We start from the raw sequence: 20485 nt of genomic DNA, 5'->3' as shown, positions 1-20485 counted from the left end.
TCTTACGAAATGATATCCCTTAGCATAGTCCATTCCAGGTTTCAGTTCCTAATATGGTACCTTATCATAGTGTTTCCTCAAATTGCTAGTAATAAAGTAATGAAGTAAGCCATGTTGTTGGCTACCTGTAAAAGCTAACATGAAGTGCATCTGATTATACTGCCAGTTTGGCACATCACCATTCACAATCAGAAGCTGTAAGCAGTTTATCATCTTTCAAAGGGTCACCATCCACTACACCATCCAAGCCTTCATTCAAAGATGTGTCCATTCAAGCCACCCAGATAAAAATCATGGAGGCTGCTTTTAGTGGGGAGGAGTGGGGCTGAAATAAATACTATTTCAGAAGAATGTCTTAGAAGCACTTCTAAGACACTTGAGCCACAGAGCCCTTGGCCATGCCTTTCACTGGACCTTTCAGCTCTCTGTTTCTCTGGCAGAGAAACCAGGCTCCAAGCACAAGGCGATAGGACAGCGTGTATGTGCAGCAGTTCTGATCCGCAGATTTATGTGATCCCTTCATTGCACCACATAAAATCAGACTCTCTTAAAACCCACTTCCTTTTAAAGCTAGTTCATGCTTGACCATAAACTGCATTAAAACAGAACTTCAGCTAAGAGGATGTAGCAGTAATTAATAATAAGGTATATAAGGGTCGTTATCAAAGTCTTAGGCTTTACGAACACAGAAAATTCAGCCCAGTTCATACTTAAAAGAAAGCCAAAAATGGTAATGAAATGTCAACTGATAGACTGCCCAAATATTTTCAATTTTTTCTGTTGTTGATAGAAACAAGTGCAAGTGCATCTTTAAAAATAGTTTAACTCGAATCTAAATTATTTGACTGTATTTTATTAGTTTTTGTACAGTGTCAAGGTAAAATCCTGCACCTGAGCTGGAATAAACCCAGGCAACAGTTCAAGCTGACCTGGTAACAGCTTGGCAAAAGAAAAAACAGATGTGTTTGTGGACAAGTTGAACATATGTTAGCAGGGTGCTTTTGCAAAGATGATGGTCAACTACATACTAGGCTGCATTATCAAACCACCACCAGCAGGCTGGAGGAAGTCATTATTCCTTTTTGATAAACACTCATGAGGGCACATCTCAGTATGGTGTCCAATTTTAGTCTCTCTCCAGTATAAGAAAGACCTGGACAAATTAGAGTAAAACAAGTGCAGGGCCACGAAATGATCAGAAGGCCAGACAACAGCCTGCACCTGGATGGGCTGGAGGAACTGGGCTTGTTTAATGAGGAGAAAGGAAGACTTAGGAGTGTATTTATTGCTGTATTGAACTACTCGAATAATTGTTACAGAGAAGACAAAGCCAAGAAGTGCATAGAGAAAGGATATCAGCAACAGTCCCAAGGTGCAATTTCACTGACCTATCTTCTGATGTTCTTATTGGTATTAACTCCCACTCTTCAGCTCTGCTTTTTCTTTTTAGTGTACCTCCTCTAATAAATCTGTCTGGATATGATCTGTGAATTCCACTCAACAAGATCAACAAGCAGTTATTATATTCAAGTAAAGATGACTTCCCCTGCCTGATGCTTTGGTTTCTCATAGAGCTTTCAGGTATGTCTGAGTCTCTTTTTATCCTGTACTGCAGGAAATGCAATTGGCCATGTGTCAGTACCAAAGTTCCATGACTCCCAGCCAACTATGTAAAAAGATGATATAAAGCCTTTGTCTCCACAGCTTAAAATATCTGTCCATGCTTTTGCGACTTGTCATCTTCCTGACCTCCTCAGGAACCTCTTGCAGGCAATTTCCTCACCTCATAATGGGATTTTTTGTTGCTGGCTATTTTAGGTTCTGCCTGGGGGATAACTGCAAAGCGAAGGATCATGCGGCAATGGCCAAAGCTTGCAGCCATGGACAGGAGGGTGGTAGGTACTGCAGAGAATGCATACGTGAGGTGGGACAGGGGATCTCCCTGTGTGGTGAGAGGAGGCTGTTGAGTGATCTCCATTAGCTGCTGTACAACAGGGCTATTCCCATCTGCTAAATAACAAAATATCTCAGGCAAACACAAGTGCAAATAATGGATTCATGTGATCACCATATTTTTCTGAAATAACATCACTGCACATTAATTCCACGTTCAACTTGTTTCATTTGATTCCGGATGCCTTTTGGTTCTTTTGAAGGTGAAGAGTGCACCTAAAGGGACCAATAGTGAAATTAACCTTACACAGTAAATTACATCTGCATTATTTTTTTAATAAGCTACTGCTATTTTAAATCAAGCTACTTTTCCTTCAGTATTCTTAATTTTAGAAGTGTGGTGCTCCAGAGCCTTCTATTAAGCAAAGTGTTTTAAAATGAGTCTTAAATAATTTAAATATTTCTTTTCTGAAATACAGCCCTTTCCTGAAAGAGTTTTTTGTCAATTTTATGCCTTCTTTGGAAGGAAATAAAACAGAGAAAGCATTTTATTATTCTATCCACAGTTTTAAAAGATCGGGAGAAAATGTGCATCAGTAATAGCCTCCATTTGACAGCAGGCACTAAGTAAGAAAAATCGATAATAATGTGATTTGTCTTCTTCGCATCCCTTCCAACTCGAATGAAGTTAAAAATAAAATGAAAAACAGGAGATATTTCTGTTTCTAAGTTGATGTGAAAGAGAATGTTGTATTTGCTGTCAGTCTGAAGCCTGTCTGGTTTCAGCTAGTACTTCTACCTCCAGGAGAAAAGGGACCTGGAGCCTTGCTATCAGCACCCTGATGTTGGAGACAGAAAAGCAAATGCTGCTCAACTTCTCCTCACTAAAACTTCATTACTTTAGTGTAGACCTGAGCGCCTGCTCTGACATGCCAGGAGTTTGTCCTTTCCCTGAGTAGAGGCCAGTTTAGTCCCATTCTCCAGCAGTTATCCCAAAAAGGCAGCAGCCACAGTAGCAAGAGCACAACACAGGCCTGAACACCACTGGAATGGGCCTGTGGGGAATGGACAGAATGTGGTGTTACTGCTCTCCTTGAAGGAAATAAGCTGTGACATGAAGAGGGCGTAATGCAGTGACGATGACATCGTAGTCTGCACGACACATCGTATTTTGATGAGGCCCCACCATTCCTATAAATCAAATTGGGGGTGTACTTACACTACCGCTCCTACAGATTTCCCCAGGTGTATTACAATCAAGGCCAGGCTGGATGAAACTTGGAGCAACTTGACCTAGCTGAAGATGTCCCTGTTCATTGCAGGGAGGTTGGACTAGATGACCTTTGAAGATCCCTTCCAACCCAAACTATTCTATAATTCTATGATTCTATTGGTCAGAGAAATTAGGTGATGTACACCTTTATTTCACCTGATCCTGTGAAGCTCCATATTAGACAGAGGAGGAGAATGCGATGGAGTGTAGCCATATTAACATGCAAATTAGTTTTCCAACAAATGGTACTCCTAGGTATTTCTTTGTTCAGTAATATGTGAAGGAGACCAGAAGAGACAAATGTGACAAGCAAAACTCAGCCCAAACACAAGAACAGCTGGAAACTGATCTCCATGAAGCATATGATGCCATGACTGAAGCAGGTTCATGTCATCGTGTTGTACATCTCCAGCACTCTGAGAGATGGCTGGATGGTGACCAGCCCCTTCCAGGCCCAGCTCTGCACAGGTGATGCAGTCATACCCAGAGACAGAACTGCACCCAAGATGGCAAGATACTTACTTCCTGGGTGAGTGTAACAACTTTGTGCCTTGGTGCTCTCCTACAACACCTCGCTGGCCTGCTTTCTCCCACTGCAATGACCTGAGTCACTTTTAGTCCATAACAACACATCAAGTGCATGCCATGACAGCAAACAATGCCACGCAGATATTTATGCTACAATAAGGAGGAGGTGAATACAAATTCTAAGTATCATGTATGAGATGCTGTTCCTTCAGATATAAGGATACAATAATACTTGAATATGATCTTGTCGATTGATTTAGATAGGGAAAGAGTGCCATTTCTAGAATACTTAAGCAACATATGTGAAAGGAACTTAAAGCCAAAAGAGTCCAAACTGACCGAGGAAACTCCTAGAGAGATAGAAGGGGTGATGCCTGTCTCTGTGTTTGAGGTTGAGCACACGCACCATTCCCTGACACAGTAACTTGCCTCAGGGAAGGCGATGCCATGTCCAGCCTCAGCAGTGGGGGCTGTGGCTGCACAGCTGCCTTGCACTTATAAGGTGTAAGACTGCACAAGTGCTGTCTGAACACTTCCTAATGATCACATTGAAGCAGGACAAAAATAAGTCTGGTTCCTGGGAAATTAGGAGATGGATCCAACATTTGAATAAGTGGCCATGATTTTCTGAGGCACAACCACTGAATTTTCAGGAGCAGAAAACCTAAATAGGAATCTGTTCTCTTTTATTAAGTAGTTCCTATGGAAAGACTCCCTGGGCTTATGCTAATCAAAGACAAAGTTATACCAAATGTCATCCAGAACAACAGCAGGGCAAATCTGAGTAGAAGCAGGCCACTTCTGCATCCAGCAAGGTCTGCATGGCACAAAATATGACTACAATCCAGAGTATTTACTTATGCTCACATTGCACAGCTTGGTTGTTTATACCAATAGATGTTTCCTTCCTTGTGCAATGCACACAAGGTTCTGAAGCCCACATTTGGTTTAAAGTTCTCTTCAATAACAGTAAAAAAGAAAACAGTTTACAGCTTTATGCTCCAAGAGATCCAAAACTTAATTATTCTGATGCATTTGCTAACAGAAAATTAAGTAGAACTCTACTGATGCCAGTGGTGTTACGCTGCCCCTCAATGAACATAAGCAGAAAGATGAACAGGCCCATGGTATTTCGTAGCAGTGAGGGAGTCATATACACTCACACTTGCTGTGTTACGCAGCACGCTACCTCTGAGTTCTAGTGTCTCTTACAACATGTAACTTATTATTTCCTAATGCTTTTGGGAATCCAAGCTCAATTAAAACACTGGGTTTAGATTTATTTTTAGGCATTCTGTCACAAAAGATAAAACACCAAACACCACACATCTAACATATAAACTGGCAAATTCTAACAGCCCCACAACAGTCTGTCTTGTTCTTCTATTGATCCTTTTTGTCTAATATTTTTATTTGAACTCTGTGAGCCAAAATAAACACACAAACAAAACATAAATCAAAAATCAAAACCAAACCAACCAACCAACCACACACACACACACAAAACAACCAAACAAACAAAAACCCCACCTTTGTTCTAAGTTTGTCTAATACTTACACAAGAAAATAATGAGAAAGACTCCTAGACAGTCATAGATAGTAATAAACTACTAGTAACACGATTGCTGCTGCAGTGCTGTGAATGCCCATAAATGTATTTTTGAAGCAGAGATGGCAATAGGCTTGGGTGCAGAATGAGGACTGGGTTTGGAAAACACACTGGAGATACTAGTCACTCTGGTTAAATGACCCACCCACCCTTCGATGGCTGGCAGATGGTGAATTTGGGGCTGTTTGTCACTCAATAGGCTCCCCCTTCACACTAACTCTAACCAAAGCCCACCACCTCCTCTGCTGTCTTTTCTTCAATAAAACGTTGCCTTTGTGCTGCTGCAATCCCAAGGGGACTTCTGGTGCTCATCACCGTCTGGTGCGTTCCAAATCCTGACCATGCCCACAAAGCCTTTGTGCAAAAGAAAATAAATGCTTGTGGTGGCTGAAGTGTCTTCCCTTTCCTAAGCAGGTACGCATTTTAGTATGCCTGTCATTATGTCATTTCACATCACCTCTGTACTTGAAACTCCCTGAGAGATGAATAAGCAGTTGGCACCATCTGTGGGTATTGGCATGATGGGCTTTCCTATCAATTTCTTGCCAAAAGACATCTCTCCAACAAGAAAATAAAAAAAAAAAACTAATATGCTACCAGACATAAACCAAAAGAAAATACTTTCCTGCTAGAAATGGCATAAGTAATCAAAAATGAAAGCTTACAAAAAATCATTGTACTTACTACGTGTCGTGCTGCAAACACTCCATCAACTATCGCACAACAGAATGCTGCCACCACGCCAAAGCTGATAAACACGATGGATGCTACTAACTGAGAAGAGAAAAACAGAATAAGTAATGTTTTCAATATAATTCTTTAAGTAAAACAATTACACTATTTTTTCTAGTATTCTTAAACAACATTTTCCCCTACTGTAACTCATGTTAGGTCAGTGTGGCAGCAGAAAAAAGGCAGAAATTCTTGATGCTGGGTTGACATACCATCAAGTCTACTAGAAAAGCTTAAATCTTTCTAGAGAAAATTAGGTCAGCTGTAAGAGTTATTAAATTCAACAGTGATTTCTTCTAAATCAACTTATTTAATAAAACAGCAGTGGTGTCCACAGGGAGCATGGCAAAAAGCCGTGGTCCTGTTAGCTCTCATCAATATCTAGAGCTTTATTACAGTGGTAATAGTTCACACAGAGAAACATAGAATAGTTGGGTTGGAAGGGACCTTTGGGTCATCTAGTCCAAGCCCCTGCAATGAGCAGGGACATCTGCAACTAGATCAGGTTGCTCAGAGCCCCGTCCAGCCTGGCCTGGAATGTCTCCAGGGATGGGACATTTACCACCTCTCTGGGAAACCTGGGCCAGTGTTTCACCACCCTCAGTGTAAAAACTTTATTCCTCATGTCTAGCCTGAATCTTACTGCTTTTAGTTTAAAACTGTTACCCCTTATCCTATTGTAACAGGCCCTGCTTTAAAGTCTGTTCCCATCTTTCTTATAGGCCCAAGTACTGAAAGGCTCCCTGGAGCCTTTTCTTCTCCAGGCTGAACAACCACACACAGATAAACACATCATAATAAGTTAATAACTAGGTATGAGGTCTCCAAATGCTTTTATCATCCCAAATTGCTCATAATGAATTATGCCACAGCAAAATCAGAGACTCATAGGACTTATACATCTGGAAGGGCTGGGGTGTGCTGCCTTGGCCCCTGCTCTTGTTGGGGCTTCCAGCCTGTCCTTCAGAATGGCCACAGCAGAGTATAGCAGGGCTCAGTACATGTCCCACCTGCAGCGCAGACACCACGCTGTCTTTGTTATCCTGTCTGCTACAGCTGCAGACAGCATTTTGCCCCCCAGAATGCTTCATTCATTAAGCGTTTTTAATTCTTTATCAACAGGACTGTGGATGGTGTCATGCTGGCAAGGTGCTCCCCTTGGGCTCATTAGCCTCAGTGCCATCAGATGAGGAATAGACACTGTCACTCTATCTCTCAGATTAAAGGGTTTGGTGATGTTGCAGACTCTGTGCCTTAAGTTTGGATGAGTGGGTACCAGCAGGACACAAAGTGAACGTAACATGCACTCTCTGGATATGTTTTTAATATAATTTAATGTACTTCTCACATGTCTCTGGCATTTCTGATAAATAGTCACAAAAGCAACCCTCACAAGCATCCTATATGATAGGTTAATTTTAATTTACAACAGTACCATGTTATAGTTAATAACTACAACAGACTAAAAAGTTCCCTTGAAAACTGACAGAACAACACTCTTAATAGATAAAGCACACGGACCAGAGTTTTAGTTAAAAATTTGGAACCTCTTTGTTATTTACCAGTCATTAATTGATCCTTCACAACGTGTATGTCAGAAATGCTTCTATATAGATTATCCAGCTTATATTGAAACAGTTCATACATCCCTTTTGCCTATACAAAATTCATATCTGCATTACCTAAATACTGCTTTCATATGTGTAAAATTTGTAAGGCATCACAAACACACTTAAATAATGAACTCTAGATTATGTTAAACTAAGAACAGTACAATTTCAATAGTGTCAACAGGGGACACAGCGTTGGTGATTTCCTCAAAAAAATGCATGTTTGGCAGGTAAGACATTACAGTCTTGTAAACCAATAGCATTGGACACACAGTTCAAAGCAACATCAATCATTTGGAAATAAGACCTTCCAGGGAATCAGCAAAAACTGCAAATCAAAAGTAGAAGAATCACAGCTTTCAAACACTTTCTGATACACTCTTTTAATCTCTCATTAGGTCACAGCTCCTAGCTCATGCAATCAGAGGCAAGCCAGCACTGCCACACGGATTGCTGTGTAATCTGGATCCCCAGTGTGGAGAGGAGGGGGACACAGAGAAGTGGCTGAAGCTGACAGTTCTGGCTGATCTTGGGAACCTGCTGCATACCTCCTGCATACCTCTCCATCCTGCCATAAGAAGCGAGAAACCCTCAGAAAGCACTGTTGGCTGCATCGCCCCTCAACCTCCACTACCCTTTGGCTCTCCAGTATGGTGGGTCATGTCTCATGAATCTGGTTGTCTAAAGATCTTGGCATGCATCTCATCAAGAAAGCTGTGGGCTCCTCATAGAGAGCTGTTATCACGGCAGACCTGTGGGCCATAATGCCCTGCAGCAGCTGCATTTGCTGCAGCTCCTGATCTCTTTGTTTGAAAAAGCAGCAGTGTTTAAAAGTTCAGATTAAGTCATTATTGTCTGGAATCTCTATCTTGTTTTCCAAGTCATAGCAGTCAATCAAATAATTAGTGGGCTTAGCCAGGTGTTTCCAAATTGCCTGAGCTCAGGATGAAATTACTGGAAGCTGACCTCAAGGTGGCTTTTCATTTCACACATGAGCAACTTATTGATGACCTACAACCCCCAAACGAACATTTTCCATTCATGGAGATAGCTTAAATCAGCTAATGAGTATTCTAGCCTTTTAGTTTCACCATATAGCTATAGGAGACCACATATAAAGGTGCACAGTAAATTGTAGCATAGGCAGGAGAAATGGAGTTGGCTCTGCACTCCTCAGTTGTGTTGGTGAACATCTACCCATTCAAGGAGTCATGTGCAAGTCAAAGGCTGTCAGCCAGAGTCTGCTGTTCTTATCCATGCCTACTAGCAACTACTTCAGTGAGTGTTCCCTTTGAAATGAAGAGGGCCATTTCTTGGCTGACATAATATTTATTACAATGCTGAAGTGTCAAAATGGGACACCCAGGGCTTCTTATTACTTAAATTGTCTTCCAAATGTATTAGAATGATAAAAGAAGTAATAATACAAGAACAACACAAAGAAATCCTTAAAATGAAGTTACAGATTTATATTATTTCTCAAGCCTCCCATTGCTTATTGAGAATGTGAGAAACGCATAAACAAAGTACAAAACTAATTACTCCTAAAAATTGCAGCCAAGACAGCCAAATGAAGAGCTGTTGTAAATTCAAAAGCTAATTTTCCTGAGTGGTAGGTGATTGCTGGAGTTATGAGTTCATGAGCCTAGCACGGCCAAGAAAGAAAAGCAGTACAGTTCATTTAAACATAGGGAATTTTTGTTGATAGGTTAAAGAAACAGCACTTTAAAAAATAAATACTGATCCATCACATCGTCTCATCTCCATTTTCAATAGCAGTATGTTTTGTCAGGAAAACTATTCATTATTTATAACAACATATTTTAACAGTAATTCAAGAAATAGTTTTGTTCTTGCTGTCCTATTGATGGGCAACCAGGCTTTTCTACAGCTGTTATTATCAGAACAAGTTTACTCCTGTTTCTGGTACAGAATACAATAAATTGGTTATGTACAAGGGGACCATGAAGCCAATTATTGAACAGTGAAAACTGCACTATGTAGGCCTAACAAACAAAACCAAAAGCCAGTTATTTAACAGTGGTATTTTAGCAAAAGAGAGAACACAGTAGCACATAGAATGAGAGACTTTTGCATATAGTGTTAACTGAATAGCTGTCATATTTACTGAAAACGTTGTTGAGCATTGGAACATTCTGCCCAGGGAAGTGGTTTAGTCACCATCCCTGAAGGTGTTTGAAAGACATGTAGATGAGGTTCTTAGGGATGTGGTTTAGTGGTGGACTTGACAGTGCTAGGTTAATGGCTGAACTTGATGACCTTCAAGGTCTTTTCCAATCAAAGCAATTCTATTATCTATCTTCAGTCGTTTCACATGAACATGGAAGCACTCAAGAATGCAAAACTAGTGAAAGGCTGGACCACTAAATTCCTACGTGCTGCCTTTTAATGCTGAATTCACTTGTCTTGCCCTGCAGCAGGCATACAGCATCCCTGGCTGCACGGTGTCACCCCCATGCAAGCAAGCCTAGTGAAGAGAATGGTGCCAGGGGACATCCCATGGCCATGGAGGTTGGTCACGGATGCTGTTCACATGTCAGAAATGTACCTGGCACAGGAACTTGGCAACTAAGAGTTTCCCACGATTCCCAGGCATGGTTTTGGAGCTCAAAGGTGGCTACAAACCAGACCCAATGAGGAGCCTGATGCGGCCACCCTGGCTGCAGCCACGCTCTCAGGTAACCACCATCCCTCAGGTCCCCAGGCACTGTGTGTGCCGAATCGTGCTCTACTGGCACCACATCCCCGCTGTGTGACACGAGGAGACGTGCAGCCACAGTTTGCCAGCAGACATACAGAAAATCACCTCGGTATCAGATCCAAGTTACATCGTACCTAACAGACTCGCTTTGCTCATGCTAAAGGTCTACCTTTGCATCACACACCCTCCAATGTCTCCAAGCATTGTGCTGTTTGTTCATCAGGTCTCTCTGGGATTTTTTTTCCCGGCAAAGAAAGAATCACAATTACCCTCTGAAATGTAAAAGGAGAAACACTGTCATCCAATACCTTTTGCTCTGGCAAGTGAAGGCTTTGCAAAAGGCTGTGTAAATCTTCTGCCACAGGTTTGTAAAGCCGTTTTTATCCCCACACAGGTTAAAGCAAATGTATTTTGAAAAGAAATGCATGAGGTGGTTTGTTGTAGGCTGCCCTTAACATTACATTCCCCAAAATACAGTTTAATTCTGTGGGCCTCTCTACTGGTTTCATTTCCTTGTGTCTCTAAGCTCAGAACTTAGCATAGTCTTAAATAAATCTGCTGTATTTTTTCAGCAAGCTGAGGATGGAGATGTAAGAGCAGAGGTTTACAAAAACTATGTCACAAACCCAAAACAGAGAATTACTTTCCACTCTATGTGCAGTCTCAACCAGGATGTTACCATGGAACATCAGCAGGGCTGTAGATTAGTAGCCCAAAAAGCTAAAACAATTGAACCCATTGCATTGTACTTCAGATGTTGCTATCAACTAAACCCTGCCTATATTGTGAGGTGGGATGATATAAAAATACTTTCAGTTGTGAGTTAATTTTCTCTAATTTGGAAAGTCCTCTTGTGTGGCCCTTATCCCTCCCACAATGGCCACTTTTTTCCCCTGCCCTTGGGACAGAAGTTTTGCTGCTGTGATGAAAATTAAGCTCAGACAAGGCTCCTACTATGATGGTTTTCACAACTGGGCTACTTAGGAGGTTTCTCACTACACCAGGTAACATGCTTCACAATTTATGGCCTGCCAACCTATTCTTTCCAAAGGGTGGTTCTTCAGTAATAGCACTGCTGTGACTGAAGCTCTACTGGGGGCTTGTCATGTCACAGGAGACAGGATTATGTCACGTCTGTTATTCATTAACACCAATTCCAATCATAGCACTAGTTACAATGACACAAATTCATAATGATGAAAGACTTTAATGGCTGCCCAATCTAAGCCTGAAGGGCTCTTTCCTAGACTGGCCCTCAGATGAAGGAGGGAAGAAATATAAACACAAAATGTCTCTTGGCTGTAAGAGCACTAGTTTTGGTACAGCTCAGGAAGACAAGGACTGGGGCTGGGATCCCATGCATAAAGACATAGCTTGATTCTGACTGTAATACACCTAATAACGTAGCCAGTGCGTGTAGCAGATACCTATATCACCAGAAAAGCCTTCAGACAGAGATGTTGCATGTGATGTTGTCATGTGTTTAGATCAAGTTTTGTGTTCATATCAAGTGACCAAGTTAGAAACCTGCAGCCTTTCCACAGTATCATCACTGTTGAATTTAAAAACTCCAGTCATGTGTTGGTGAATATTATTAGCGAAAACACAGAGCTTTGATACAGGTTTTCTTCTCTCTCACTGTTGTTAATAGCACCTCAGGGCACAGAGCTGAGCCTATGTGACTGCTTGCTGCCATCTGAAATGGAGATCTAAGAAGAAATGAGTCTTAGACCCAGTGCAAGGAGATGGGACCCTGTGGCCAAGACAGAAGTGAAGGAGGTAGAAGTGCTGGCAGCAACTATTAAGTTGTCTCACCTGTTTCATGTAATTTGCTCTCCGAGAGATTAGCAAAGTAAAAGCTAGGTTTTAGCTGTAATGAATAAATTATAAGGACTGGGGTTATTTTGCTGTTTGCGGTCAAGAAGACTTTTGTTTTACTGCCTGTGAAAAACGTCTGCTGTTTTCCAGCATCGTGTCAGGGATAATTAGGAAAAATAGCAACATGAAAAGGCCAGTTGGTGTAACACAGGCAGGGGAGAGGTCCCATGGGAAATGTACGCAACCTCACATGCATAAAAAGGCAGAATTCAGGAGATAAACAAACGCTGAGAAAGAATACAGAAAACACATGAGAGGTATCAATTACTATGCCAAGGAGAAAAAACAAGATCAAAATCCATTTTCAAAATAAAGGCGGCATTTTCAATCAGAATATTTCCCCATTTTTCTTGCCCCACATCCTGAAGGGCAGAATGGTGGAAGGTGGAATTGGCGATATCTTTTATTATGCCTTAGATGCTCACAGTTAATTTATGATATGTAGGCATAGTTAATGTATATTGCTTTTTTTTTTTCCCACTTCCAGTGGTGTTGATGCTCACCTTCTGCAGGTTATTCATCAGTTAGGCTCCTCACGAGGGCAAGGGACCATAGAAGTGCCCACAGACGGGAAATGGGCGACAGGGTGACTTAATGGTCGCAGTTCCTCCCCCAGCCCAAAAGGGCCGATGCAGCACAGTTGAGTAGGACAAGAAAAGGAATACAAGCATCTGAGTCTGCTTATTCCAGCTTCTCCAGGCATACACGGAGATCTTTAGGACAGGGACTGTTTATTTACTGGTCAGGTAAACTTGCAGCATTTGCTGTGACAGTTACGGAGATGAGGGAAATGCGCACCTGACCACAATGACACAGGCCTGGGGCTGTGTGACAGCCCTGCTGGGTGCCACAACAGGAGGTAGCTCACACAGGCCCCTTTGCTGGCCATTTCTCTTTAGGGCGTGAAAGCCTGTGGCTCAAACCTGACCCTTAGTTCCCTCATTAAGCCCCTCAGAAGGCTTTCCCAGCTACCCACACACGGAGCATCTCTCCTGTCCTCTTTCCCCACAAATTTGTATTTGCCAGCCAGCAGTGGCTGTGCCCTTCTCACAGGGGTTGAGTGCAGCAGCTTAACTTTTGCAGCTTCAGGCATCCAAAAATAAGTGGCAGGGAAGCATTTTGCCTCAACATTGTACTGTCCAAACAAAAACCTCGCTTTTATGTAAACTGATAGCTCCCTAGTCTAGGTCTCTCAGCTGATTTCACCCTCTAGAAACACTCTCGTGAGCATTAATCCTTAATTTATACCAATCCACTTTGTGCTAGACTTTCTGTAATTTACTTTGTCTTTTATTCTAGCCTAGTAAAGCATTTGAAGATTCCGTTTCTGTGAAAAATGCTATATGAAATAAAGATGAATCTTCCTGTATTTTTATCTTCAAGTAATGAAAAAACAGCAGGAATTAAATCAATAGTCATTATGAAACATAGAACAAAGTTATTGAGAAGGTTTACCTGATTAATATATTCTTTCTTCTCTCATAATCTAATATCAGCTACAATACCCCACATAAAGCAGCCAGGAAATTATTTCAAATTGTTTTACAAGCAAATCTTTACTAGCGTGACTAATCTACTGAATTTTAAAACCTATATCAAGCCATTTCTGTGCACTTAGACTTCGAAACTGGAGTCATCATTACACTGCAATCAGAGAATTAATTTGATGTATGTGTAAATGAACACATATGAAATTCAAGATAATTCATTCACTGATGAATAAATGCTTGTCTTGACTCAGTGAAAAATGTCAACACTGACAATGTGCTGTCAGTTCTCCTTGGAGTTTGGGAGTGTCTTAGAGTTCCAGCCACTCAAGTCCAGCAGATGTTACTAAAACAATGTTGGACAAAAGACTGAATTGTACTTGGTTCATATTTTCCAAGACGAGAAACAGAAGCCAAGCTAAAAAAAGCCTTAAAAAAAAAAATCTTATGGTGCAGGGTTAGATTTACTATTGGTGCTCTTTTAAGCCCCCACAGCATCTGAGGACCCCTATTAACATACCAGTAACCATTACCACAATTACTGATTTCCTTCTAGCAGCAGCACATCTCAGCTTCACTCAGCTCTTTCAAACAGCGATGCTATATCTTGCCCCTAATCTGAGCTGATACAACTACCCTAATCACTGGCCCTCTCTAGTCTGAGCAGCTGCGTCTTTTAGCTGCTTTTAAAGAGATTTGTTTAAATAGCTGCTCTATTTTTCTTTCAGCCCATTAAATAGGGTGCTGACTATATGATCAAACCCCTTCCCCCTGTTCCACCTTCTTACTAGCAGGTAGAGGAGCCCTGGGGCTTCCCAGGGAAGTTCCAGACATCATGTGCTTTTACAGCCAATGTTGTTCTGGCCAGCTTCTCCTGGTTTTGCAAGTCCTTGTCTCCCTATTCCAAAGCCACATTTAGAATGAGAGCTGGCACCCTCAAATTATTCCTTTGTTTAAGAGCTGCCTTTTCATTCATTTTCATCTCTTTACATCTGTATGGGTTTTAGGTTTTTATTTCATAGGGGTGTGTTGCTGTTTTTTATGCCAAATCACATGAACTGATTCCAGACAACTTTTGAGACCAAAATTATTGGAGCATTTTGTATTATATCTTCATTACTTGATTCATTCATGCAGATATAAGTATAGATTGGGCGATACCAAAATGGGGAACAGCATGCCTTCGCTAGACAGATTGGCCTGTATTATGGGAATCAACCATGCTCTGCTCAGTAGCAGGACAGGGTGTGAAGCCTCAGTATGTATTTCTGAAAGGAGGATGTTGCAGTTCTCCCTCCAAAGTGAAGCAGTAGTTCTCATCCAGGCTGCCAAGTGGTACTAAGCATGGTGTTTTCAATGTGGTGAATCTGCTAAGAAAATTCTCCTAAGGGGTAGATTTCATCATTAATAATTCCAGCTACTTAAAAGTATTTGTCTCAGCTGTCTGTGCTCCTTTTTAGTAAACAGAGAGCCAGACACTTCAAGATTACTTCTACAGCTACTGTAGAGTGGGATGAAGTATGTTCTGATGGTATCTGTCTTTTTTTCCACTGGCTATAGAGGGAGCCTCATTGGGGAAGTATCTGTGCTGCTAAAACATCTTGTCAATACTGCTTTCATTCCCTTAATGTTGGCTGGTCTGACTTGTGCTTTCTCTTCTCTGCTTCAGGACTTTCCTTCAGTCATTTGCCTGGGGCTTGCAAGGGAGTGAGGGGAGTAATGTGGAAGGTGAGAAGGATGCCTGGGGTTTGATGAAGACAAAGTGATGTTACACAGAAAATTTAAAAAAAAAATTTAAAAAAATCTGAATTTCACAGCTGCAGAAACGCTAACGGTTTTGCAAAGAGCCTAAACAAGTCTTAGTCCAGTAGGTATTTCAATCTGGTAATAATTCCCCCTTGCAAACATCAACAAAAGCATTACCTAAGAATGGTTAAAAACTATTACAGATTTCAGGATATAAAATAGACAAGAACCAAAAACTAAACACAGCATTAAAAGGAAAAGGGACAAAAGTGAAACATAAACTTAGATTCACTGATCAGCAGTGCTGACTTTATAGAAATCCATCACATACTTCCTTTCATGGATGTTCTTTTATTGATTAAAATGGAACAAGCTCATTTCATCACTTAAACAGAGGTAGCTGTTCAGAGCAGTATGAGAACAATAAACCAGAAATAAATAGCATACCATAAAAGTTTATGCTTCCTGGTACAAATAGTGGAATTGACATAGATCAGACTACTACAGTTGACACTGTTTCAGCAGCAGAAACTTTTTTTATGTCGAAGTCCATTAGTGTCTTTACAAATCCTCTTTCACGTTACATTGACTGCATTGGTTTCTCAAGGCACACACACTCCTTATCAGAAATGCATTACAATTAATTTATAAGCTTTCATGTAGTGAAGTTTTACCTGCAGAGTCTGGAAGATTGTATCTGGCCAACAGGGATACTCATCTGTATAATTTGATCTCATTCTTCAACAAGAGGCCTGTGTTTTTCACAGGGCACACCCCACCTCACCTTCTGCCCCACACACGCGAGCACTTATCCCACATTCCTTACCGAGATGTTTTATCCCCTGATCCTGCTTGCTAGGGAGAGTAATCGATTTCTTTATTGTTCCACAAACACATTTCATGGGTCATAGGGTTTACTTTTGGTTTTGGCTGTGTGACAGTAAACAGGATAAGAAAACAACCTGGCAGTTAAAAAGTGTCCTATTATGCACTTAATTCTGTGTACTGTTTCCAAGCACAGATCTTAAAGGAACCACATGCCGAAGGACTTCAATTGAATTGGTAGCTCTAATCTCTGACTCAAAAGAACAGTGCCAGCCTTCAAAGACTGGAGTATCAAAAATAAGCTGTGCTGGTACATGTATATTTTCATACATATATATGTATGTGTGTATCTCGTTTCTGCTTCTATAGAATTTAAGCTTCCAAAAGCAAACTGAAGCCACTCTGGTTGCCAGGAAATCTCTCCAAATAGAAGCCAAAGTCTCTCCTAAAATTTTCCCTTTGTAATAATTTTTCCATTTCTTTCTACCAATGATAACAGTGAAAAATACAGTGGTTTCTTATCTGAGACTGAGCTAATGCTGTGTTGGGTCACAGGCTGGGGAAACTGGGGTGGGTCAGACCTGGGACAGGTCAATCAACACACTAGCATAGGGTTGTATGAGAAGGAAAGAACTACCATGCTGGCCTACAGCTGGATGTACATAGTGGCATCTCTCTAGGTATGTCAGACAGACACAGTCCTGATGATGGAATGGAAAGATTACTACAGCCCTGCCTGTACTTCCCATTACAGCTTTATTAGCTAAACCGTCCTGGCAGACACATCTATAAAGAGTGCAAAAAGCACTTTGCACAATAAAGACATAGTGTCAGTGGCACAGACATTTTTGGCAGTATGCTAGGTATTTGCCAGCACGTCAGCTGTAAATACATATACATATAGGTGAACATAGGTTACATGTTATTTACTATATGGTTATAATATCATAGTACATTTATGTATTATAATACTTACATATAATTATTTGCATGACTAGCTGCTGAGTCTGCACTGGTAAAACCTGAAAACACAGACCTGTAGATAAGCGATATGAAATGCTGGTCCATAAGGAATGAGGAGAGGAAGTCCTGAAACATCCCCCACATTTCCTTTGGTAATTCACACAGTGAGAGCATCTATTTTTGTCTTTGAGTCCCTGAACTTCATACTTTTTGGGGAAATTTATAGTATCTCACTTCAGGCATTCAACTCACTGACAGCACTTAGATGATGGTTTCGTGGCAGTGTGAGATGATATAACATTTTATTCCCAGCAAAAGGGACAAGTCCTGTTCCATCCTCACACAGGCTCCTCTCTACTCTCAGCCATGGAGCCCCACCAGTTATTTCTGCTGTTTGATGCTCACTTGGCTCTGAATCTTCAAACCCACTAATCCAGTGGGAACTACTTTTGGCTGGGGCAAGTAAGAGGAGAAAGGGGAGTCAGCAAGACAGAAGAAGGAGGAAAGGAAGGAAGAGGAGAAAGGAAGATGTCTCTGTGTCAGTGGATATTTATATTGACTATAAATTGGAAATCCTCATGTTAAATGCACAAGGTCAAATAACTGCATTAAAAGAAATCCCAAATATTTCACTTGGTCCTCCATTCATGGAATACGACATACTAATAACAGCAAAATGTCTCTCGTAATATTATACTAACTAAAATAAATAATAAACAACTTTTCAACTACATAATTGCCCAGAAAATTTTCTTCTTCTAATTTCACTTGCCTTCACTTTGGATGGTGTTTTCACACCCACAGACATACACCTGTCCTCCTCCTCCTCAGCTGAAACAACTGAGCTTTCAAAACATCTCCAGTTATTTATATTGCTTCCATTTGTGGCAGATGCACTTGACCTTCCTCTGTCAAACCAGCAGCAGTTTGGTCCGGGCTCCAGAGGAGGGAAAGGCCTGAGTTATAGCCAGGCCAAGAACTCCTTTTAGGAAACCCACAAGGAAGCAGAACGGCAACTGAACGCTGATGAGTTGTGGGTGCAAGGAATCTCATGCAGACCTTTCCCACTGTATGCAATTTGACTACGAGCCAACCACTTTATTCAATAAATATGACAGCCTGAGTGAGCCTACTTTGAGCTCTCCCTGTGAAATAAGCTGGCTGTATGGTGATGGTTTTACTATTCACAGGTCAGTGGATGAGCCCAATTTAAATTTCATGTCAATCATTTAGCTTAAGTAAATGCGTACTGCATATAATGAATCATCTGGAAGTATAAAGTTGTGTGATTTTTAATATACTCTCTGCTTCATGTTACTTAGTAAGCTGGATCTGCTAAAATCTCAAGCTGTAAAGTTCTGCTCATATTTACCAAAAGCAACTACAAACTACACTGAACACTTGCAAGATAAGGCCTATTTTGCACTTTGCTGGGAAAAATAGAACTGACTGGGAAAAATAACAATCCAGGGCTAATGCAGAGACATTACAGACATCTGCAAAATGGGGCCACTTTGCTGAGAAGAAAAGGATTTATTCAGACAAAATAACACCTACAAGGCTATGGACCATAAACAATGTCTACAGCTGAACAAAACAAAGGCCCATGCGGAATCAGAGAAAAAGATCCAATGAGAAGCAAGAAGACCCCAAAGTGAAATATTGCCATTGGACTGAATCATGGTATGAATGGTTTGTAAAGATATAAAGGTCTATGGCTTCCTGTGCTCGGGGGACCTCTGTGCAGGTACCCAGCTTGAGCCAGCCCTCCTGCTATTCTACTCCATTAATTTTTTCTTTTTTTCCTGAGAATTTTGTCTCCTGAAAGTCTGCGCTGCATATGGTTATCAGGCCTTGACTGAAAGTTTGCTTTTGGAGCTCTAAAATACAGATTCTAGAGCGAACAGTTATCAGGGAGGGAATGCCTGGAAGTTTGCTTTTGCAAACAGGTACAGGCCTCCCCTGAAAGTTTGCCTTTGGAGCTCATAAATACAGACTCTGGCGTGAACAGTTATCAGGGGGAGAAGAATCTTGAAAGTTTGCTTTGTGAACAGGTACAGGCACCTGGAAGAAGGTCAGCAGCATTTGGCTTGGCATACTTCCCTCATGCAGTAAGTAATAGAGTGAACATGCCACCAAACTTTTTAAGTTGCACTTCTCTTTGAGAAATCCAGATGTTGTTCTGCAGTAAGCAGAACCCTAAATTACACCCCTGCAACATCACTCATGACTTTGCTGAATATTCTCCTGCATTACATGGAATAACACAGATTCATTAGACCTACCGTGGATAGACGACATTCAAAATCCTTCCCCAAAAGGTTTAAAAAGGGGTCACAAAGTCAGTAAAACCTGTACAGGTTATCTTTATATAAATCAGCTTGTCTTGTTCTGACATGTGCACCACAAAATCTAGCACACATTTATAACTGAAAAGATAGCAGTAGGTCTGCTCAGTTTTAATCATTTTGAAGGTGCTAAAAAAGACAAGGATGATTGCTAGTTTGTTCCATTAGTATCATTTTTACATCAGCATTAATTGTTTTTCCCTGAACTATGTGAAATTAGAGCACACAAAAAAAAAGTGCTGTTGACTTTCTCTGAAGCTTGAGTTCAAGGGAGAAATAATAACCTCATAATGACGATTGCCTTTACATGATCTGCATTTCCCCTGCACTACAATAAAGACTTCTTCCTTTTATTTGTGCAGGAACATCAAAGATAGTCTCAGGAGATCTACTGAATTGTAATGGTTTTTCTCTTTATGTAGACAAGCTGCTTTAATTAGCTTAATCTGTGATATGGAATCTATCAGCAATTAGCATCTTCAGTCAAAATCTGCACTAAAGTCAGTTTCTTCCAGCATGTTCAATTTACAAAAAAAGCAGATGAAACACAATATGTTTGAAAATAACACAGTAGGTATCAGTATCAGTATATTTTTTCAGTGTAGATACTAAAACCAACTACCTTTACAAAAAATGTCCAGTGGGCATTTTCTGATGGACATCATAACCAACTTACAAGATACATTGATTTTGAAAAGTGAAAGCAGTTTGGCTCTTATAATTCCGAAAACTGACTCACACATGTAACTCCTTTAAAAAAGGTTTTCTTCTGAAACAGATGCAAAGTCTAGTGGCAAGAAAATAACATTGAGCAGGAACATATGCATGGTCCGGGAAGTCTATCAACTAAAACCAGAAAAGTGTTGCTTTG

The 20485-nt window shown here is 40.8% G+C and overlaps 1 protein-coding gene across 1 annotated transcript in view; it reads right to left on the bottom strand.

The window, feature by feature from the left end:
- TMEM255B (transmembrane protein 255B) overlaps positions 1 to 20485 on the bottom strand; it is a 76291-nt gene that overhangs the window by 37811 nt on the left and 17995 nt on the right. The window contains exon 4 of the mRNA XM_065046790.1: positions 5988 to 6077. Coding sequence (XP_064902862.1) covers positions 5988 to 6077 — 90 coding nt within the window. The remainder of the gene's footprint in view (positions 1 to 5987; positions 6078 to 20485) is intronic.

This window comes from Columba livia, chromosome 1, assembly GCF_036013475.1.
Source record: "Columba livia isolate bColLiv1 breed racing homer chromosome 1, bColLiv1.pat.W.v2, whole genome shotgun sequence".
Lineage (NCBI taxonomy): Eukaryota > Metazoa > Chordata > Aves > Columbiformes > Columbidae > Columba > Columba livia.
The sequence above is the reverse complement of the archived record's forward strand: the minus strand, read 5'-3'. Positions and strand labels throughout refer to the sequence as shown.